A 24,438-nucleotide genomic window follows, 5' to 3' on the forward strand; every position below is an offset into this window, starting at 1 on the left:
GCTACCTGAAAATCACCAGAGAGAGTTTAGATGTGGCTGGGAAAACACTGAGTGTCATCACAGACATTGCCTGTTTGAACACTCTGCTGCTTTTGCATCACTGCTCTCTGTGCAGTTACCAGCATCACGGTCTCTGTAATTTTGGGATTGCAGCTGGGGTGAAACTGTGTCAGGAGAGACCCACAGGGCACAGAGAAACACCTTTGCTCAGGTCAAGAGCACCAGCTCTAAAATGGACAAGCAGAAAATGGGAGAATAAGGCCCTTAGCAGCAGCAGGAAACATTTCTCCTGCCCTGCATGGAAGGTATCAGGCAGCAGAACTGCAGGATGGGATAATTTCAATGCCAATATGTCCTGCACAGTGATTTCTTGCATTGCAGGAACATACAGCCTTTTAAAAGCTGGACCATGACCCTGAAAAATGCAGCCCCTTTGCAAAAGATTACTATTTTAATGCTGAAAGAAAGTCAATTAATGGATAGCAATATGTGTCCCTCAAGCCAAAGCCTTTGGTTTCATATCATGGCTCACCATGCACTGTGTGCCCTTCCTGAAAGAACACTTAGACTCACAAATCCTCATATCATGCTGTGTATATTTAGACTGCTTTATCAGCTGGGGGAAATGTAGGTCAGGTCAGCAGGATAGCTTGAATGTTAAGCATCTTTTTATTAAAAAATGCTGAATTTTGTTTAGGAGCACTGCCACAGGCTGCTTTACAGTATAAAAATTAATTTAATATCTATGGGCAGTATTTTCAAATCCCTTAGTAAAGTGCATACATTAAATTGAAGAACAGATGGCTGTAACCACAAAAATATTAATGGAACAGCAAAAGTTCCATATTTGTCATCACAGAACAAAGTCCTTGAAATGAAACTTGAATTTCTTTTTACAGTTGAGTAAGGACTGTACTAATTGTGTCATGATACCTTCCAACATAAGTAGTATTTTTTTGCTAATGAAATTGCAGATTTTAATTGTATTTTGATTCCTAGAGTCTATTTCTTGTCAGCCCCACCTAGTCAAGTGCTTTCTTTCTACAGCACAGCTCCAATTTGGGTGGAGGAACAGTGGGAGGATGGACAAAGTGATAGCAAACATGTTCCTCAGTGTCTTGTTTCCAGAGGAAATAACAAAATAATAAAAGCATTAAATGACTGGAAGTGACAAATTTGACACTTGACATGTTCCCCATCATGCCAGACCTGTGAAAATCTGTCCATTTTATAGAAATAGCCCATAAATCTCAAACCTGCCCAGGAGCAGAGATAGATTGAAACCCTCAAGGCCGAGCAGCAGCAGTGGCTGTGTAATTACAGATATTTTAGCAGCACTGCTGAGCCTGAGCAGTGCCCAGGGAGGAACAGAGGCAGGGCTCTCACTTACAGGGTCTTGAGCCCTGTGAGGCCCCTGAACATCCTGCCATGCACGGACTCCAGCTGGTTTTCTGTCAGGATCAGCTCCTGCACGCCCGCCGCGCCGTCGAACGCGCCCTCCCGGATCTCCTTGATCTTGTTGTTGCTCAGGTTTCTGGAAGGAAACACCCAGTGACAACAAGAAAATCAGCAGTGCTTTATTGTGGAGAGTCTGGTTCTAGCATGGCTTAAAGAAAGAGGCCATGAAGGTATACAGCTGAGGGAAAAGTAAAAGGTAGTTGTAAAGCATTTCCCAGGCTTGATTCTATAAATAATTAGGCTCTCTCAAGCACCACTTTATAAACAATAAGATTCTCAGACAGTCTTCCCATAACAGGCAAAACACTCTGTCCTTGGGCTCTCTGGGAACAGATAGCTGCTCTGGGAACAGGTAGGAATGTTTTGAGAACTTTTCATATCACAGTGAGAATGCTGGTCCTGTTTTCAATAAACAAACCACAGGTATTGTAAAACAAAAGGAGGGGTTAGAGTTTTCTCTGTAACCTATCGTGAGCTTGGATTTTGCAATACGCATGAAGTTAATTAACACTGTTATATAAAGTGGCTGATTTAATCAATAAATTGGAGTCGATGCTGATCAAAAACAAATGGGTCGTCTCCCTTCACTTTCAACACTTTATTCCAAACATCACACTGGAGGCAGGGAGATAGGAAGAATTTGTTCCTTTGAGTGGTTATCTAGAGAGACCCATCCATCCATCCATCCAGCCAGCCAGCCAGCAAGGAGAGCATCCAGAAATTCCAAGTATTGCTATGTTCTCACAAATAGCTCCCTTGCACTCATCAAAACCACAGTTATTTCAGCTAAATCAAGATAATACCAGATTTTAATACCTCATGTAGTTGTTTCTTATCCATGCCTCTGGAAACAGTAATTGGGAGTTTCCAGCATCTGATTCATGTCCATGAAGTTATGGACAATGCTTGGGTGTGGGTGCTCATCTGGCAAGAGCCAGTTAATGTAACTGCCATTGAAATGGTGTCAAAAATTGAAATACGGGCCACTTTTATTCACTGTACCATGTATCTGATACCAACTTCAGTATGTGCACTTAAATAAAAAAAATCACTCAAAATGAAACAAGTATCACTTAATTGTCAATTCACAGCCACTGCAATACACAGCATTATTTTCTAAATGTTTACTCTGCCTATACAGTCACAAGATGTTTGCTTATAGATCCATATAACAAAACTTTGATCTACAAAGTCAAATGAAGTTCTCCTGAAATGCAAAATTAATCTTTTGAATATTTCATAATTGTGAAAACCCCCATGAAAAGACAATTTCTAAATTATATAAGTGCCATCAGAGATGCATAAAAATAAATGGCATTTAATTATTTAGAACATTTATATAGAAGGCCTTAAGCACATTAAAACTTTGAGCCTGAGTCCTTCAAACATCTCCCATGATGTCCTGTATAGATTATGATGAATAATTCTATTTGTTGAGGTCTATGACAGGAAACACTGGTCTTTGTTTTACTATCTACAACAAAAAGGAGAAAGTACAAGATATATTTTTGCTCCCAAGAAGATGCTAAATTCCAACACCATTACTCATGCAGAGTAGCACATTATTCCAGAAATGATCCCAGCACAGACACAGCATGAGTAATAGTTCCAAAATCCAATTCCAGGTGATACAAAACAAATGACAAGGTATCAGATTAACACCTGGGTTACTCTGCTCAGAAGAGCTGGCAATCTTACTGGGATAAAAGTTGACAGAAGACATGGAAAGAGGACAGCTTGGCCTCAGATAGAAATAATGTGGGTCTTGCTCTTTTCAGAAGTCATCACTTAATAAAATAAAAATAAAAAAAGAGCCTTGGAAATATGTTTCATGTGGGAAACTGGAGTACACTGGTTTATGTCTGCTGAACAACTGTCAGAGAGTGGGCCCTACAGCATGTGGCCCATCACCTCTTGTGCTTTCTTGTGATCAGAAAGAATAGGAGCACGCCAGCAATCAGCCAAAAATAACATAAAAACATCTAGAAATACTTACAGGCAGATTTCTCTTTCCAGAAGTTTAGTGCTTTGTGCTAAGGCTCACATGAAGAGTTTATGTTCAGTGTCAAAGCAAGTCAAGGGAGGATATTCTGACATATGCATTTAATTTTGGGGCTCAGCTATTTCTCCAGTGGAAATGTTTATAGCTCAACATCTCTCCAGAATGCTGGCATAAATAAATGCTCCCAAAGATGCCCCTCCTGGTAAAGATCATGCCACGATGCATATTTGCACAGAATAAGTGAGTAAATGTTTGTGGTGGGAAGGGAGGGTGAGTTGCTATAACAGACAAAGACTTTGCAGATTGCAAACTGACCTACAGTTGTAGTTGTAAAGTTTTATTAGTTACTTTTTGCCATGTAAAAGATATTTAGGTACACGTATTAAAACAGGGGGGCAATTTTAATGGTCTATTAGATACTGAAGGCAGAAAAGAGCAAATATTGGAGACAAAAGCTGGTCACCATCTGCAAAGGAATTGGCACCTTTATACAGTGCTAACATCTGAATTTTAATTGCTGCCAAAGGACTTCAGCAGATAGGCAACTCTGCTCATTTGAGTTAATAATGCCTGATCTTTTCAGCAAGACAGAATTACCCATAAATATGCCAGCAGCCTCAGAAGAAGCCAATTATAAATACCTTTCCCATGCAAAAGATTTGCAAATCCAACATTATGCTGAAATCAAAGTTGCAAGGCAGAGAAAGGAGAAGCTCTGCAGTAATAAATAGGTAAAGATGTTACAGTCCTGCAATCCTGCCTGGAGTATTGACAAAGCAGATGCTCTGCCAACCTGGATTTTGTTATTTGTCTTCCTGAGTTAGAGTTTCCCATATCAGAATACAACAAAAAAAAAGTGGTAGATGACAACACTCAGTCACCAAAAGGAAAAAAAAAAAGTTTCCTCCTACAGTCTGAACAGCTAGAATAATAAACATGAAGAGTTACACACTTTTCAGTCTAAGAGTTACCAGGAAAAATAATCAGCTAGTATAAAGCTTAAAAAATGAAAGCACTGTAACCTTTTGCCTGGTCTGCAACTCTGAGACCTCTAACTCCATCCTTCCTAGCTCTAAAAGATTCTTTTATATGTGATCATCACACTTGACAAGGAAATTTTTTACCAGAAAAAAACCTACTGACATTTTATAGCAAACTCCCACTACTGAAAAGCCCCATCCTCTTGCAACACTGAGCTTCTACCAGGAATTCTTCTTGAAATGCTGGCAGACAGTGGAAAAGAAACTGAGTTTTGAGACTCCTCTGCCCTCTGGCAGGACCCAAATGTGAGCCAGCCTGACTCCTGAAGGCTTTTTCCATAAGGACTTCCTGATTTACCCTGGTGATAACATTCAATCCTATTTCCAGATTTTATTTTGGGCAAGAGGTCAAAATAAATTTTCAGCAAGCCTGGGTCTGCTTTATGGGGGGCTGTGAATAGGAAATGAAGAGATCAAGAAGCTATCAAGGTGACATTGTTCACACAGCTCACTTTTCAGTCACTTTTTATTCACTTCAGGGCTGAAGTTTATAATAATATTATTTCTGTTGATCTCATAACTGCAAGAGCAAGCTGGATTCTATTCAGAATTAACAGAAGCATTCACCCTGCTGTACCTGCTGGGGCAATGTCAGCAATGCAGCTCCCAAGCGCTGAGTTACTGATTCACCTTTTAATCTGGAAAACCCCTGAGAGAGATCTGCAGCCACAAGGGATCTGCTTGGTCTCACCTCCAACTCTGCAGTTTTATCACAAACCCAGCCTGTTCTGAGTGGGGTTTCCCTAGAATATCTCTGTCTTCTGGAGATGTGCTTGGAATCTTTAAACACATATGAGGAGGAAAAGCCCAGAGCTGCTGCATTCCTCTGGAGGATGCTGAGAGGGTTTTACAATAGTCTGGCTGGGTTTGGTGGTGTGAGCTGTCCTCAGGAGCTGCATTTTGGCTCTTTGCTTGTGTATTTTGTGGGCAAAGTGCTAGATTAAAAACACTGTATTTCACCCCTTTTACATTGCTAAGTCTACGGAGCTAGACCCCTACAATAAACAGTGTATTGAGTATTAGAGTTGGGGGTGTTATGTTTTTGAAATTATCTTGTAGTAGTACCAAGGTAAAGTTGCACTGACAGCCTTAAATACTGCACACAGACAGTGAGTTGCACCCAGTGCCACCCCTGCACTCATCCAGCACAGCAGACTGATGGCCTTGCTGTAAAAACCACACTGAGCCCAAATGGCACAAAGCACAACACACTCCTCAACCCCATTTCCAGAAAATAAAGTCTGTTTCTGTGTAACAAATGACTGCAGCCTCATTTGCCATGGCAAAATTCATGCTTAGGGGAAGGAACAACAGGTAACAGCTGTTTCCAAGGGCACAAACTACTTCTGCCTCCCCCAGAAACCTGATAGCCTGGGTTTGAAGCTGACTCCTAGTCCACAGACTTTATCATGATTCAATTTTATTTCTCATGTAAAATGTTCAGATCCTGGGCTGACACTCCATACAGTTCAATCTAGCAGGAATACTTACAGCCAAATTAAGCCTCCAAAGGCAATTACATGCTGGAGGTGGGTTGGCAGTACCAGCTATTGGCAAGCCAGCCTGACATTTCTTATAATAAAAACCATATTATATGTTCACTTTGTAACTTTGGCAAGGCTTAACTGAATGAACTGTTAGATGACCCCGTCAGGTTTTGAGGTAAACATTTTTCATTACTCTTGTTCTCAAGAGAAGAGGTCAGTCCCCTTTCTCCCCAGCAGTGCATGAAGTATGGCAGTTCACCTCTCTATTTTGAACGTGAGCTCATTGCTGAATTTTTTTGCCCTGCAGAAAGAGTGGGAATGATTTCCTGTAGGCACAGGGCAGTGGGCAAGCTCTGGAGATGGCATCTGGGGGCTCCAGCCTCTGCCCGTGGGTCAGCATCCCATTTCAGCAAGTCTTTCAGGGTCTCTCTGTGCTCCCTGAGCCAGATACCCAGGGGCTTTTGGACACTGAACCTGTCATGGCCAGGAGATCCCTCCAGGGGCTTTTGGACACTGAACCTGTCATGGCCAGGAGACCCCTCCAGGGGGTTTTGGACATTGAACCTGTCATGGCCAAGAGACCCTCCAGGCTCCCACTGCCATGGGAGTCCCCAGGCACTGGGGATTTTTTGTTAAGTGCTCTGTTCCCTGTGTAAGTAGACAGTAAACAGGAGTGAAAAATGCATGCTAGGTAAGAGTATACACAAATTGGAAAGCATCTGTCCTCATCAAACCTTCAGGATTTATGTTCTGAAAATTGGAATAATTTGTTTTTATTGAAATCTTACAGTAGGGAAGTACAGTGCACTGGGATTTTCTCTAATTAAAAGCTGAGGCATTGCCAGGGAGTGATGGGGCTCCCAGTGCTTGATTCATGCTGAATTTGGTGGCTGCTGCAAGAAAGGAACTGCTGGCTTCCACAGAAGTCAGAACTTCACTTCTGTGAATGGGGATGTCTCCCTACCTGACATGAGACCTTGATGTGCTGAGTGGGAAGATCTCCCTGGAAACATTGGAAAGATAATTCCCTGTTGTTTCTGCATTGGAAGCATAATTCCCTGTCAAAGGCAGCAGCTTCCAGCTCCCACGGCTGGAGGGCAGCAGCTCCTGGAGCCCTTTTAGGACACCCCCAAAAATCCAAGTGCTGGAGCTGCTCCCACTCCTAAAGAGCTCAGAGATGCATCCTTGTATTTCTCCTGCACTCCAGGCAGATCCAAAGTGCTCTTTGCCAACCACTGCAAAATATCAGCAGCACAGTCCTTGGAGCCTGAAGTTGGTGGGATGGGGATGGGACTTTCAGAGCCTTCAGCTTTCGCACAGGCAAGATCAGGTAAAGCCACACAGTAAAAACACAATGAAAACAAAACAGAGGTCACTGGAGAACCCAGTGAATTACTTCTGGACTGGATTAGACCTGTCTAGAAGAATCTACACCAATCTTGTCATTCTACTGTAAAAAGCATTAAACATAAAGAAAATTTAAATTTAGGTTGTGAAAATCACACTGTGTATATGGGATTTTGCAGCTAATTATTGAAGTTGATTAGTTTTTTCAAGGCACATTCAGATATGTTAACCTTTTAAAAACCAGTGGGGTAATCTTAGGTATTTAATTTCTAAGTAAAATGTGGCATCACATTGCATTATGTATCTCTGACCTTTACATTTTTATATCAAGAATTCAATTTTGTTTTGCATTAAAATGTATTAAACCCTAGGCTGACACATCATACAATAAGGTTCAGCTTAGGAGGGCTATTTGCAGACAAATTACACAACTGCTAATTCCATATTAGAGGTGGGGTTGCAAAGGTGGTCTGATACATGTTGCAAAGGTGGTCTGATACTTCCCTTTTTTGCCCCATCATTTTGACTCTGTCTGGAATTCTGCCTGGAGCTTCACAGAATTCTCTGAAATGAAGTTTATTTTCCAAGTTCCTTGGCATGGATCTGTCACTACTCCTAAACTCAAGTGAAAGACAATCAAAGGGCAAGCATTCAAATACCCTTCAGATATCCATATTACAGATATTCAGATTCATTTCAGAAAAAAATAGTATTTCAGAGAAAAAAATAAAGGAAAAAAAATGATATTATTTAGGCTAATGCCCTGCCACTGCAAAGCTCTGAGCTGTTTTCTTAAGCCTAGGAAGCAATTCAATTTCCAGACAGATTCCTCCACCTGCTGTTTGCCTTTAACACTCAAGCAGACAAGGAATATATGATGAGACAGAGTCAGCAATGTCAATCAAATAATAGTTATGTTTCTTGTCCCTTATACCCACTAAAAAATGGGGATTGGATCAATGCTGTTCCTCTCTGACTCAGCACCAATGCCATCTGAGGCACTGCCCACGTTTCCCTTCTCGCTGGGTGGAGAGGGGCCTTTCATTAGCAGAGGGATTTGGCCTGGTAAAGACCAAATAATAACTTGGGGGTTTGTTTGCTTGTTTCTTCCTGGTAACCCCTTTTTTCACAAAATGGAAGAAACATGAAAAGAAGTCTAATCTGGCTTTTTAGGGATCAGGCCACTGAGTAAAGTTGTGGTTGAAATGTTGCTGTCCTCATATGAAAAACCACTGTATTCAGAAAATCCCTTTAATTAAAATGGAGAAACTTCTTTAGAGCATCAGGCAGAACAAAAGAAATGAGCTCAGCTACAAAGATTTCCTAAGGAGCCTCTGCTTGGAGGCTGCCAGTAAAACCCAGCAAGAGACCCTTTGTAGGGTGCAGTTTCCTTTTGCCATGAGTTTGACCTGCTCCTGCACACCTCTGATCTCAGCAGCTACCAAGGACAGATAAAAGAATCTTTGGTTTCACAGGAAATAAACTCCTGAAAATACCCTCACATTTCATGCTGGATTTATTCCCAAAATACAGCCCCTGTCTAGGCATCCCTCCCTCTGAGTGATCGATGAGGACAGGAGGGACAGCACTGTACTTCCCTACTGTAAGATTTAAATAAAAACAAATTATTCCAATTTTCTAAACACAAATCCTGAAGGTTTGATGAGGACAGATGCTTTCCAGTTTGTGTATACACTTACATAGCATGCATTTTTCATTCCTGTTTACTATCTACTTACACAGGGAACAGAGCACTTAACAATGTCAGCGTCATTTTCTGAGTGCACTGTAGCTACAAATTATTGATCATTCATAAAACATGAGGCAAATGTTTGTGATTAGTTCCCCAAGCCTGATGGGCTGCGCTTACACAAATACAGCCCCACCCCAGGCTGCAGTGCTGCATCTGAAACTCTTGCAGAATTAAAGAGAATCCCACTGCAGGTGCCTCCAAAGCCCCTGAGATCTCACAGGGACTCGAATGGGCAGGAAGCTCCAGATGGCAGAAATCACGTGAAACAAATGCACAACAAATTGCCTGGGTTGGTTGGGTTCCCTAAATTAGCTTGATCCAGACAATAAAACCTTACTAAAAGCAAACAGTTAAATGAGACATTAGCAATGGGTCCATAGGGTTAAAACTTTAAATAACTTCAGAAGGATCCATTTTGAAGACTATCAGCAGGTATCTGACATATTATTCTCTTTCCAAAACACTGCTTTAATTAAATATATACAATGCACTGTGCCAGGACTGTCAGCAGAATTATACAGCTACATTTGAATGACTGATCTATATGTTTGCTAATTTATTCTCCTCTCTAAACCAATAATGATCACCAGAAGCTGCCATTGTCCATATCTCGTAATATTATTTTCCTTTGACTATCTGAAACAACCCCACCACAGCTGGAGGCACACAATACATTTGAGAGACAAAACCAAAATGCTAAATGTCATAATCAGCTCCAACAATGAGCATACAGTGGAATAAACTCTAGGACAGAATTCCTGTCAGTCTCTGAGTGAAAGACTAAGACACGTAGCCTGAAAAACCCACTGAAATGTCAGCCTAGGGGTCTTCATCTGTCACTGTGGTTTAACTGTGCCTGTCCATCCAACAGGGAACTCCTTCAGTTTTGTTAAACTCACATTAAAAAAGTGATATCTACTACTGCAGTACATAAATACAAAAACTCATCCCTCCCTCCTTCCTCCCAATCCAAGGCTTCCAACTCAGACTTACATTTTCCTGAGGTTGGGCAATTTCTTGAAGAGTCCAACAGCTTCCAAAACAGAAATATCATTGTCATTGAGACGCCTGAGAGGAACAAACAGAGAGGTATTTAGTGCTTCCCAGATGTCTGTGGATACATCCCTGTGACATTCAGGGCTGCCACACAGAGATCCATGACCTTTGTGAAGCAAGGCTCTCCCTGCCCTCTCCCCCAGACTCCTACAGGTAACAGAGTTTAGCTTTGAAGGAAAAGGGACAGAGAGGAGTATCTACAGTGAAAGCTTAGGATGCCCTAAAGAGTGTAATGCCAAAGGACAGTGTCAGAGCCCCTTCATCTCCCAGTGCATGGGAAAAGGAATTATTGAGCTAATCCATTGCACACAAACCCCCTGTGCGTGACTGAACCTCTGTGGTGCACTCTGCTACACCAGGCACGCAACTGGAGATGGGGCCATGCAACCAGAAGGACTCTGATTTCAGCTGCTTTCCTATAAAACTCTGCTGATCTTCAAAATGAATGTGAAGGCCACTGTCTTGGCAGGCTTGGGATGTAAAATTCGTTCTCTGATTGAACATAGCTCCATTTTGCTATGCAGAGTCTCTGCCGTGTTTCTGGATTTCTCTCATATTTTTTCTTAACTTCAGATCAATAATTTTTATGAGGTTTTAATTAGAATAAGCACAATAAATACAACACTAACTCAAAAAAAGAAAATTCTGTTTGAATGGGCTACCAATGCAAGAAAAGAACCAGAATCTTCAGTTGCTAAGCAATAAAAATGTTTTGTCATACTCAAATGTCTTGAAGTTACATTAATTTAGTAAGACCTGCTCCACCCAAGTAGCAGGCCATGCTGAGATGCAATGAGCTCCCAATCACAGATTCACTCAAATGGTTAAAACCATTTCTTAAATGGTGCAAAGGCAGAGGACTCCAGAGTAGACTGGACAGGAAGGACAAAGCTTGGGCTTGGCCGGCATTGGAGGAGGACACAGGGCCGGTGCTAGAAAAATGAGAGTGACGGCGCAACTCTGAAATAAAATTTGCTTTCCCATTTTCCCACCGGGATAAAACTAGAAGGTGCCTTTAACAATCTGAGTTGCTTTTACAGCCTTTAAAAATCAGAAAAGCCAACAAGTGCAGCTTCAGGGCCGTGTCGGAGGCACACTCACAGGTCGGTGGTGTACTCAGGGAGGTGCGTGGGCAGCCGGGTGAGCTTCTGGTTGGAGCAGTCCACCACTGTCCCCTCGCAGCGACACTTCTCGGGACACACCAGGTCCATGAAGCACTTCCCAGTGAATTTACTTCTGTAATCCTCTGAGCCTGCAATAAAAGGGAAATATATTCCAGCAAACAGTTGTTGGGAACAGCAGTGACCATGGAACCCACCCTCAGCATTGCCTCCTGTCATCCCCCAGCTCCTGCAAACACTTCTAATACTTGCCAAGGACTTGTGCTCAGCAATTTTTAAAATTACTCCCAAGGCTTGTCCCTGGTTTTTCACTCTCCCCTTAACAGAATAATTCCTTGTCTAACAAGCCTACCTGTTAAGGCATTTTCCAGCAAAGTCAGTTTTTTCCCATCTGGAATTTAGTCCAGCAACAAGGAAAAGGCATCTCATGAAAGAATTCAAATGACAAAAGACTTTTGAAGATATCATTTGAAAATCCCAAATGTACAGACCTCAGCTATTAGAGCTGTTTTTCAGAGCAATCTTTTATTAGACAACCTTGTCAACTTTCCAACAATTAGATGTCTTTATTAACTATGTTAAACAAACAGCAAAGGAAAGTAATAGCAGTTTAAATAATTTTCATTTTAATTAAGGAATGGGTAGAGCACACTTAGTGAGAAGCACTCCCTGATGTACCATTACACAGTGATTGCCAGACCTCTTTGACTGGGTTTTTGACCCATTCTAATGAAATGCTTTTCCAATTAGGCTCAGAACTAATCTGTCCTTTTCAGGTTTGGTTTTTCTCGTTTAATAGCAGCAGGTTGGAAACTCGATCTCAGTGCTTCAAGGAACCAGGAGGATTAATAAATGTGTGTGTGAGCAAAGTGCTGCCAAACCCCCACCATGCAATTCCTGCCCATTCACTTCATACTTCATAATGGAAGCACCAGAACCATTGCAGAAGCCCTGTGCAAGGCCCAGGGATTGTAATCACCAAGAAGCATTTCTCAAGGTTTCCAAATTTTTAAAAGTCAATTACAAGACTTTCTCAGAGAGAGGAGCTGAACAAATGTTTTAAGAACCCAAAAACATCAACAAAAACTTAAACCTGAGCTGAAATTTGCTTATGGAGCCTTGATGACATTCATCACCGGCTCCCCCTTCCTGACTGACAAATACACCACTGCCCAGTTTATGACCATGCACTATTTTCTGAGAGAAAAAAGACATTTCCTAAATCCACTATTATTTTAATTTATGTTATGCATTATCTCCACAGGGTGATGCAGTGAAAAAAAGCAATTCTACAGGCAATCTAACACTCTGATCCCACAGCCACACTTTGGTTTAGTTTTGTAATTCCAAGTTGGATTATGAGAACACTGACATACAGATTTGTACCTTGCTACTTCAGTGGTGCTAAATTCTTTGCTGGTTTTTGTGCTTATTATAAATTATACATTTAAAGTACAACTTTCCTGACAGCACAGCACTTAAAGCATTAGGACCAGTGGGTATTTTAAAGCATTATAAAAATACAGTCTAAGAGTTTCCCCACACCATTATCATTTACAGACTTATCCTTTAAAAAAAAAATCTAACATTTTATTTCCAGTCCTAGACATTCCAAGCTGGGTAGTCAGAATGTTTGGTTGTTTATGATTCCTTGGAAACAATATCAAAGACAAACAGTTATCAGAACCAGAGTTTATTAAAATTGCTACAATTACAGTACACATTGAATAACCCACCAACAATCAGTGATCAGAAAGTTGGAAATCTCCAACTTTAACCTTGTAGAAGCACTACTAAGTTTCCTAGTAAAAGTGTTTGTTGAAAAAATAATCACAAACAACGTAAAGTTTCATAGGGTAGACATTTATTAAGTAAACTTTTTAGTCTACTGATGGATACAAGATTCACCTTCCCATGGGGAAAAGGGGATGGGAGAGTAGAATTCTGTATGAAGGAGAAAAAGCAGTGTATAACATTGGAGGGCGAAAAATGAATGTTTGGTCCTCTCTCAAGCTTTCTGGCTGAACAAATAAAGAATTTTATCACGCTTTGACTTGGCACCCACCCTCCTGCTGGCGAGGCACACAACCTTCCACACTGCAGCAGCTCTCAGAGGTTGATGCTGCCTGGGCATCTGTACCACAACTGAAACAGGGGAAAGGCTCAGCTCAGCAGGAGAGGAAGGGAGCAAACATCACCTCCACACTTTTTGTTCCTTCTCTCTCTTTCTCTCTTTTTTTTTTTTTTTTTTTTCATTTTTCTTTTTGAGTTTAAACAAGAGTTCCTCGGGTAATCACTGAGTCAAAAGGAATCAACAGCCTGTATGTGCTCAGCAAGTACTCAGCCATCTCTTAGCCTGAGAGACAGCAGGAATCACCTGCCAAAAACAAGATAAAATTTACTGTTTGACCTGAGCCTCGAGATCACTTGGACAGGTGGCTGCTCTATTAAGATATTCCCATCTGGGATAGCAATGTGAAATGCAGCCATCTGCTTGCAGAGCTGTTTAAGCACACATATCCATTCCTGCTGACTGCCAGGCTCTGAGAGAACACAACAGGACTCAGGAAGCACAGCTCACCCCACAGGCATGGAATACTCCTTGTGCTCTGTAAAATCATCCATGGAAAGCACAGAGAAGAGATGCAGGACAGAACATGACCCAGGAGTCTCTAGCAATTCCCCAAATGAGGAAGAATTAAAGCTTGCTGTAAAACAAGTAGCCAAGGCAACAGCAAGGCCTGTGTGTGACTGAGGGCAGTTGTAGTTTTTTGATTTGTTAATTACTCTGATAACATTCTAATTATTTCACAACCAATGTGACACTACTATCAGGTACTGTGAATTCTTCTTATCATAAAACAAACACACCATGGCATTCTACAGAACAGCAGCACTGAGATAAAGAAACATCACATTTCCAAGTGCTCAAACATTCTATGTGCCCTTCTGATACCCACATGGAGAATCAGGCAACAGAGAGAAATATATTTTTGTTCTACACTTCTTAAAAAGCATTGTTTAGAAAACCTGATTTCAAGTTTTTAAAACTTAGCCTTGTCCAAAGAACTTAAGAGGAGTTCTGGAGGATCTGTACCGCTACAAATGGGGCTGCCTCAAAAGTGACCTGACACATTCATCCTAGAAAATGATCCAGCTGCCTCAAATTTGGCACCAAAAGTATGACCATTGAGATCAGTTCGTCTAAAACTTGAATGAAAGACACAGGAATCTCAAAAGTTCTTCATACAACCACAAGATCACAATTCTCATATGGAATAAAAAAGAAGTGCATTTTTTTGGTCATAATTTCACATTGCTAGTGTTAATTTTTATCAGTAACTACAGATAAAATCTAAGAATCCTGCATGTCCTTCTTTTGACAGTTCCACAATAGAGATGTGAGAAATTTGCAAGACAAGGAAATATTTCAATGTAAGAAAACTTCTGTATGAGACTCTCAAAGTCCTTTATGAAAAGGAGTCATTATCTCTGTGTAGGAGGGGAGTTAGGCAGAAGTATTTTGAAGATCTCGTGAAAGCTGTCAAAGCTAAAATGGCCCATTTGGATTTGCTGACTCAGCTTTGCCCTGTGGAATTATTGGACAGTGGTGCTCCCAAACAGGCCATGTTAGCCATGTCATTTTCAAGAGATGAAAACAATGTTTTGCAGACTATTCTGAAGCTTTTCTTTTGTGTTATATTTGTTCACAATGCAATGCCAGCACATTAAGAGCAGGTCCAAAGTTACACTGCATGGCAGGCGTCTTGCTGCAGAAATGGCAAGTGTACCTCAAATAGAAGGATTCACTGGACAGCTCAAACAGACAGATGCAGCTTACATTATGCACAGAGTATGGAGACAAAAGTGATTTTTAATCTCTGTAGGTATGGCTGGAATCACCCTTGAACATTATCAACCAATTGAACGCCTGACTCCTCCATTGTGAGAGCAGTTAAACAGATTAATTACTTAGGAATACATAGAAATGCAGTAATTCTAATTACTCAGAAATGGTTATTCTGCATGCAAGCCCCGTGGAAAGTCTGTGCAAACACCTCTGTGGCCCCCTGGGAGCCTGGTTAGCAACACTTCTCCAGTTCCACCGTGCCCAGAGGGAGAAAGGGAAAGGGAATCTCTCACCTTTTGATGCTTCTGCCCCAGCAGAAGTATCCAGGCATGCCATGCTGCAGGGAGTATGCAGCCTTCCATGGTGCTTGACAGAACCATGTTCCATTTGTATTGTTCTACCACATGGTTAGATCAAGCACAAAGGAAAACCCCATGGACAGCCAGAGTCAGAGTTAGGCAGCGCCAGAGAGAGAGGAGCGGTCAGAGGAAGCAGCATGGAGAAGCACAAGCTGAAGGTTCACGGAGAGCTGCTCTCCACTCCACCCATGCAAAAAGGTGCTGGATACAAGAGGTCATCCTTTATGCTACTGCAGGAACACCCTGGAGCACAATTGGGGTTAGTGAACACGAACAGAGCCCGGGCGAGTTCAGAGACAGAGCTGGCACGACAGAAACACCACCAGAGGAGAGCTCACTGCTCCTTCAGAGAGCACCTGCAGCTCCCACCACACACTCAGTGCCCAATCCACTTTGCTTTTTGTTACTTACTCTCTCCTGGTGTCTCCTTTCAGTAAAAATGCCATTTAGGTTTGCTCCATTTATTTAAATGTAACCGTAGAAATACCGCAGCCCGTGCTAATAGCAGCAGATTCTGAGCTGATGGCCGAGCTCTGGCCTCAAATGCTCCCCGAGTGCCCTTTGAGCCTGATTTCAGCTCCCAGAGGCCCCTCATGCTGGTGGCACTTACACTGACAACCTGCAATTGCCACTGCTTTTCTTTTCTTCTTCTTTTGGTTTCCTCTGCGCTTTCCAGCAGAGCAGCACACACGCGCTACTGCAGACACAGACAGCATTTTGTTATTCTGTTTCTGAGCACATTTGTTGGGTTTTGTGCATCACTCTCTGATGGAAGCTGAGCGTTCTCTATTTCCGACATCCTGAATTATTTCAAACAGCTTTGCTCCTGTAACTCATCCCTGCAACTCTGACATATAAAGCAGAACATTCAGTTCAGGCTTGACTGCTCCCACTGGAATAAAGCTCTCCCCGACTCCACTGTCTGAGAGCTGTGCCAGTGGACAACGATTTTGAAAGTCACATCTCAAATGCTTACAGGATTCCCAGATGAGAGAGAGAGTGTCTGTCCTCTGCAACTGCTCACAGAGTTCTGCTGGACTCCAGGGAAGGTCAGTGCTGGTGCTTTTAAATACAAATCACTTTCCTTAGTAAGGGGTTTGCCCAAAGAACAAAGTCAGCACCAGGCAGATTATTCATTACCTACACGGAGAACAAGGCAAGTGCTTGAGCAGAGATGACAGATAATGCAGCAGGGGTCTGTGCTTCCCCACTCTGCCATGACCCAGCTCTGCTGTGCAGAAAAGCCAACTCTGAGTTACTTGGGAACTTCAGGAAATAAATCAGTACAGTGTTAACTTAGCCACCCCACAGTGAGAGTTTGGTTCAGCAATGAAAGTAAGGCAATTTGATTTTTTAGTCTAAGAAATAAACTGAAGCAGTTTTTTAGGGGAACCTAACACAAATCTTCAATCTCCACAGGCTGCCAAACTAGCCAGACTCTGAATTGATAAAAACATTAGATTATTAATTTTCTTCTGTGACTCATGCAATGTGGCACAAAACCACATTAATTTTCTCGCCCGATTAATTCAAATATGCATAACCCTGGAATCCACACCTCATTTGCTTAGAAATTATATCTATAACTAGCATTCCTGCCAATAATTTTGTATGGCTCCAGTGAAGAAGGATGTAGAATCCTATATCCTTATTCCTGCACTGCTTTAATAAAGCAGAAATTCTGGCCTGGGCTCTTCAAACAAATTAATCCACAGAACTCTGTTAAACAATGACAAGTAACAGTTCATATCTTCCAAAGACTTTTATATTATATACTGATTTACAGTATTAAGTGGGATATCTGTAATAAACTCAGCAATTTCAGTGTCAATGAACTCTTTCAGTCCTACTAGAATCAAATGCAGTCTGAGCTCTGCAAACACCTTCCTGAGAAACCCCAGGAGAATATTCTGAACAAGTCTCTATTCCTTTGCTGCACTAATTAAACACCACTTACAATAACTGCCTCAACTAATCATCAACTGCAATGAATGAGAGGTACCAGCACACAAAGAAATCTGTCAAAATCCTAATTTATGTCCCTAGAATGCAGGAGAGCAGAAATACCAGGAAAGCACACTATTTTATAAATTACATTTAAATAAATTCCATAAGCCTTTTGGATGTACATAAGATCATTCTGCATAAATGTCTGCAAAAAAGAAGTTGAAAAGTGAAATACATCTCCAGCTCTGTACCAGCTTCCATGAAAACCCCTCCCTTCAGATATTTTACACACAAGCAGCATTGTTTGGTTTGCTTTGGTGTTCATTCACTTCTTGTAATCCACATTCTGTTAATCAGTCACTGAACCTGCAGTTTGTAAAGAATTTGTACACAGGGCCCTGTTTTAACTGTCCCATCAGGGTGCACCACCTCAGGGGAGCAGCAGTCTCAGAACAGTCAGATGAAATATTTGCTGTCCAGCTGCAGCACCAACACCCTTGCACTGGTTTTAGCTGATGAGCTCTGTTCACGGCAGCGCCTCCTCAGTTATTTTCTGTATCCCACTCAAGTGACACCACACACACAAAAAGTGCTGCCTTGGCACCCCTGGCGTGGCTCAGCTTAACCTCAGCACGTGGAATTGCAATTCAGAGGAGAGCAAACTTTGTCCCAGTGTAATTTCTGAGGTTAGAAGAGCAATCAATCACTCAGCTTTCTGACATGGGTAATTGTCACAGACGCATTTTATGAAAAATCCTTTCCTTAGGATTTTTTCTCCTGAGAAGCTGCCAGGCCTCAGAAATGAAATGTAAACAATGGTTATCTGCTGCTGTGGAATGCAACAGGTGCATCTGTGATTGGTCTTGTGTGGTTGTTTCTAATTAATGGCCAATCACAGTCAGCTGGCTCAGACTCTCTGGTCAGTCACAAGATTTTATTACCATTCCATTTTCCTCTCTATTCCTTGCTAGCCTTCTGATGAAATCCTTTTCTCTATTCTTTTAGCATAGTCTTAGTATATAATTTTCTTTTAATATAATATATATCATAAAGTATTAAATCAGCCTTCTGAAACATGGTCTCTTTCCTCATCCTGGGACCTCTGTGAACACCACCACAATTAATTAAGAGGACAATTCAGATCTCAAGGGAGGAATCTGCAAAGCCCTGCACTCTGCCTACATGGGGAATCCAGGATAACTGTGATATTTGGATGCCTGTGGATGCATCTGTGACTCAAGAGTCATCTTCCCTCTTCCCAGTGCCTTTACTGTAATTGCAAATAAGGATGGTGGGTAACAAAGCTGTTCAGGTATTTTGCTTTTTTGGAGACTACTTCAACTCAAAAATAAAATGAGGCAGAGCCTAAAACAAACTTCCTAACTGAAACACGTCAGTTTAATTTCTTATTAAGAACCATACTCCCTGCCAAACAGACCCACCTGGTTTATGTTAAGCTTTTGCTTCCTTGAGTGAAATGCTTTCCATTCTTTCCCCCACTGCCGAGCCAGAACCCTCCACCATTGTGTTCTGCACAGGCTAAGGGAGGCTCAGAGTAAGTGACAAAACTTTAACACAAAGATCTGAACTGCTGTCAAAGATGTGTAGAAAAGAGAGGGATTTAACCAGTATCCAGTACAGTTAAATTAATTTAACAACAGCAACACTCCCACAGCACAAGGGAACCCAGCTCCATTACTGTTAGTCATAGCAGTTGGATTGTGTTCTCTAGTGACTTCAGCTTCAGGAAGAATTCGTGCAAACCAAAGCCCAAATACACTCAGTTTCAGTGGGCCATGAAAAATTCATATTCCTAATTACAAATTCAGTGCAGCATTTAATCTGCAGGTGATTTATTGGTGTTAAACAACCTTCCATTCAGATAAGAATAATTCTTATGCACCACAAACATATCATCAGTTTTGATATATTCAGAGGGTTTCTGAAGGTAGTTCTGCAGAGTCTTTGTGTCTTTTAGGGAGAAAAAAAGGGGTTCAACACACAGAATTTAACTGAATAAAACCAAAACATACAAAACATACAAACATACAAAACATACAAAAAAACCCCAAACTAAACCAAACCAAACCAAACCACAGAGAAATCTGAATGCAGTTTCTCCAATCATAACCAGTGTTTTCTATCCCTTTCCCTCACAGCAGGGCAAACCCATGGTGAGAAAAGTACTGGAGCTCTCATCTGAGCTCATCTCAGATGAGATTTCCCCCAAATATGAGCAATTCTGGAGCATCCAGAGCAAACCCAGAGGCTCTCAGGGCTTGGACCTTGCTCAGGAGCTGCTGGGGGATCATCACAGGATCATCACATCCCCAAAAAACATCTCCCTGCAGCACTGCAACAAGGCAGTGGAGCAGGTGGAGACCTGTGCTTGCCATCAAACAGAAAATACTGAGGGCAGGAGCATGAGCCCATGGTCTGTAAATGACTATTTGCTTATTAAAAATGAAAGGAATTTGCAAAGTTGTCATCAGAGTGATTGGCAAATTATGGGAACAACTGCAGAGTGTTTCAATCAGATAAATTATGTAAGATCTGGGCTAAATTCACCTGCCTTTCATGACTTTTAAACACTGGTTGAGGAATAGCAAGCCACTGCAGCTTCCAGTTTGAGAGCTCAAAAATCTGAAATAGTGTTTACACACCACTAGGAGCAGAGAAGGGGGTAACCCAAGGAGTCCAAGGGACACAAAATGTGGGAATGGCCACAGACAAAAAGCCCTGACATGCAGCCTGTGCTCCCCTGACTCCATCCAGGGCAGTTCTGTGCTTCTAAATGTGCAACAATGCAGAGAAGAGAGGAGGAAATTTGAGGTGATTACAAGAAACAGCAAGTCTGTTCCAAAGGAGACAGGTAACCTGAGGAAGGTGAGTGTGTGTGAAGACAGAGACTGGAAAAGAACATAAAGAACATAAAGAGCATAAAGAATTAGGAGAAAAGCTGCAATTAGTGAGGTTTTATCAAATGCCTTAAAAATTATGAGTGAACAAAAAGCAGCTACGTTTCCATGCAATAATTGTGAATAACATGAGAGAAATAACACTAGCCCTAAATATGCCATTTTTGGACCCAAATGTACCCAAAAAGGCTGCCTTTGCTTTGGGTTGGGTTAACAAGAAGTAGTGTCCAGAAAGGAGAGAATAATGCTGGCAGATGGTTCATTTTCCTCCTCCTGCTCTCCCCTGTCCTTTTGATTGTATGGCACTGTCTGGAACTGAAGGATCTAATTAAAGGCAGTTAGACACAATGTATGCAGGAGGAAGCAATAAGACAGGCTCACTTCAGAGTATTTCCAATAGCAATCTTCTTGATAAAAGTCTTATTTCTAAGAATTAGAAGATAAAGAGCTTTTGTGATGTGATGTTTGTAGAAACACATTGCTTTGATCATTATCAGAGATAGTTTGTGTCAGTACAGCAGGTGGAACTTTCATCGCTTTTGAAATGCACAATATACTGAAAAATGCAAACATATCACAGGGAGAAGTAGATATACAGCTGAATGCAAAGGCAATTCTTTCCAAAAGCTATTTCATACACAGTGTCACACAGCAATCAAGGAACCTGCCAAGTCTTGAAGTGACAATAAGCTACCACAGAGACAACACAATCTGCTCATGGATTCATTTCCCTTACTCCTAAAGCCCAGAAAACAAAACTGCTCTGTAGTGAACTGAATCAAATGCTTCTGGGCAGGATATTTGTGTTGATCTTTTCCACCCTTTTTCATATTAAGAATAGGAGCCTCCAGTGACCTCAGGCTGCCAAGCACCATTGGATCCTTAGGTGGTCAGAGTGGGCAGATGTAGCCAAAAAGAAAATGATCATCAGAATTTCACTAAAGCTACTAAAAATGACAGTATTTCCCTTTTCTAAACAGAAGAGAGAGAGAATTAGACACAGCCTGTACTTATGATTTCTCTTTCAAGAAAATCTCAGATTTTTTAGTCTCAGATTGTACAGCTGTGGGGACAGTTGGGCAAGGGGGAGATTTGTTATTGTTGTGGTGCACTGCATCAAATGGAAAGCTAAAAATCACAGAAAATAGTATCTATTGCAATCTGAAGTTTAAACATATTTGATGGCATATTCAAAAGCTTTGCCTGTCTCACAGCCCTGGGCAAAAATATGTCCTGTTCCCTGCTGTTCCTTCATTTCATGCTATAATGCTTCCAATTCTCCTTTTAGAAAGAATTATGTACATTATCTACCTGTTGCACAGAAGCTCCTTCCTATGGCCACTCATAACCTTTGCAGATGTTGCTCGATCGTCATCAGTAAAAGCTCGAGTCATTGGGTTCTGTGGGGAAATGGCATCTGGCAAAAGTGCCTCAATTGAAAGAACTGGTCAACTGAGAAAAGAAGGTGAGTACTTCAGGCTGGATGCTATTGAACAGGATGGTGGGGACCTGCAATGAAAACTGAAGGAAAGAGTGTGCAGAGGGAAGTTTTGTAGATGTGTCTTCACCGTTTCATTTAATTATCAAATACAGTTCTACTTAGCCCATCTGCTTCTGTGTCCTCTTGACATTTCCTTCTTGATGCTGCTCTGCCACTTCAGACTGATGAAACTTCAAACACCTCAGCTTTTCTCCTGCTAACCACTCCTCTCTTCTGTTCTTAGAGAAAAAGCACTTCCCTTTCTTCCCTTAATTTACTGAACAGACACTTTTTTTTTTTTCTCATAAAAGGTCCTTTCTGACAGTCCCTTTTATGATCACAGAATCATGGAATGGTTTGGGTTGGAAGGGACCTTAAAGCTCATCCAGTCCCACCCCTGCCATGGCAGGGACACCTTCCACTAACCCAGGCTGCTCCAAGCCCCATCCAGCCTGGCCTGGGACACTGCCAGGGATGGGGCAGCCACAGCTGCTCTGGGCACCCTGTGCCAGGGCCTGCCCACCCTCACAGGGAAGAATTTCTCCCCAGTATCTAATCCAAACCAACCATCTTACGGTTTAAAGCCATTCCCCTTTTCTTGTCACTACGTGCCCTTGTCAAAAGGAATGTGGAAGACACACAGACCACTTCAGGACAACCTCAGAATTTTATGACTTTCAAACTGTCCTTCCCACGATATCAAAGCATTAAGCTCTCCTAGGCTTAACTACTCCTGGGTGTGATCCTGACACTGCCTGAGCACTACCTCTGCCTCCACAGAGCCCAAACTTTGTGTGCATGCTCATCTCTTCTCAAATGTCAAAGACTGTGTGAGGATAAAATCCCTCAAATTTCTTCCTTAACCAGCCCCTCACATTCCCTGTGTTTTCCCTTCGAAAAAAACAACTTTCTGACCATTGACATGTACTAGATATATTACACAAACTACATGAAAATAGAAGGATCCTGAAAAAAGAACCCTTTGAGAAAGAGATGCACATTTACAAAAGAATTTAAAATGAATTTTTTTTTTCTCATACACTGAGCAGGAGATGTAAAAACTAGAACAGAGAACTCCAAAGACAGTGAGGACACAGACAAGTTACTAAGCCTTGCCATCCCAGTGGGATTGTGTCATCCCTGGATGACACAAAGCTCTGCCCAATGCTCTAAAAGAAGATTCATACCTCATGGACATTTCTGCAGAGAGACGTGCTGGGTTAGATCCTGGGATGAAACACATTCCTCAAAATGAAAACATGGAAAATTCCTGCTAAATGCCAAGCCTGGAGCAGCCATGATTCAAAGGGACAAGTTGAGCAGAGCAGGTGCCAAGGATGTCTGTTCCCTGGATTGATTTACAAGCTAAGATTTTCTAAACCATTAGATGTTCCCTGTCTCATGTGAGCAGACAGCAAGTCGAGTTCAATGCATCTCATCACCATCTGGAAACTCTACAGGCAAGGATCTCTTCTCTACTGAGCTTTTGAACAGCATTAGTTTTCATCCAGCTGAAATCTTTGTTCTGAAGCTGCTCAATCCCTGCTCTCCTCCTTCATAAGTCAGGTTTATGCTTCTTCCATGTGGTTTTGATATAGATGTAGAGCTGGAGACCCAGGGAAAAACAGCCTAATGCCTCAAGGAAAGGACCCCCACGATAAGAACTCACACAAAATATTATTCTCAGCATCACCAGGCACTGAGTTCTGCACTTCTTAGCTATGACCTCTCCTAAATGGTGTCAGCTGGTGTTTGCCTTCTCCAATCTCCTGTACCTTTGTTCAAAGCATGCATGCACACACATAACATTAATTCCTCTAGCCCATTAATAAAAGCAGAAGAAAATAACAATGGCAAATTGGGTACAGGTTTATACAGATCTGTTTCTGCAGGCTTTCCTGTCTAAGTTATATTTATGCATTTTCATTTCCAGTTTATTTAAATATGAATATTACTGGCTAATTACATTGTTACTATGATGGACACAATCCAAAAACCTAGATAAAATATGTCATAATTTCAGGCCTGATTATAAATGTTGTGGCTTCAGTCACAAGGGATTGAAGACCTTAACAAGCCTGCCCAGAGAAGCTGACTGCAAATGAAGTTATCTTTATTTTCTCTCCCCCATAAAGGGAAGGTTTAGCTCGGCATGTTGCTCACAGTGATGCACAAAGCACAACGGCTTGTTTTGGGCTGCTGCCACTCAGCTTCATGCTGCATCCCCATCTAGAGCCATTCATCTTGTACCACCAGGAACACAATTAATCATGTTGCTTTTCAGAGGAAAAAAAAGAAAAATCATAGTAATTTTCATAGAAAACACCGCAAGGTACTCCATCAATAACAGTCATTTTTCTCCTCAGTACACACTAATAGATTTGCTTACTGAAACCTGCTTGTCTTTACAGTACACAAAAATGCAGCAATCCAAAATAGATATAACCAATATAAACAGTAGGAAAAACACATGAAGAAGCTGTCATTGCTTAGTTGAGCTGTGTAAGGCAAGAAATATCCTTTTACTGACAGCTGAACCATAAATAAAGAACAGATAGGATTAAGAAAAAGCTGTTTATGTTACTTTGGAGGTTAATTTCATGTGGAAACATTTTTCCAT

General features: G+C 41.5%; 1 protein-coding gene across 1 annotated transcript in view; it reads right to left on the reverse strand.

Moving 5' to 3' along the window:
- SLIT3 (slit guidance ligand 3) overlaps positions 1 to 24,438 on the reverse strand; it is a 495,630-nt gene that overhangs the window by 108,103 nt on the left and 363,089 nt on the right. Inside the window, exons 15-17 of the mRNA XM_058034755.1 lie at positions 11,245 to 11,395; positions 10,081 to 10,155; positions 1,391 to 1,534 (exon numbers count right to left, since the gene is read on the reverse strand). Of these exons, the coding sequence (XP_057890738.1) occupies positions 1,391 to 1,534; positions 10,081 to 10,155; positions 11,245 to 11,395 (370 nt within the window). The remainder of the gene's footprint in view (positions 1 to 1,390; positions 1,535 to 10,080; positions 10,156 to 11,244; positions 11,396 to 24,438) is intronic.

This window comes from Melospiza georgiana, chromosome 15, assembly GCF_028018845.1.
Source record: "Melospiza georgiana isolate bMelGeo1 chromosome 15, bMelGeo1.pri, whole genome shotgun sequence".
In the NCBI taxonomy this organism is placed as follows: domain Eukaryota; kingdom Metazoa; phylum Chordata; class Aves; order Passeriformes; family Passerellidae; genus Melospiza; species Melospiza georgiana.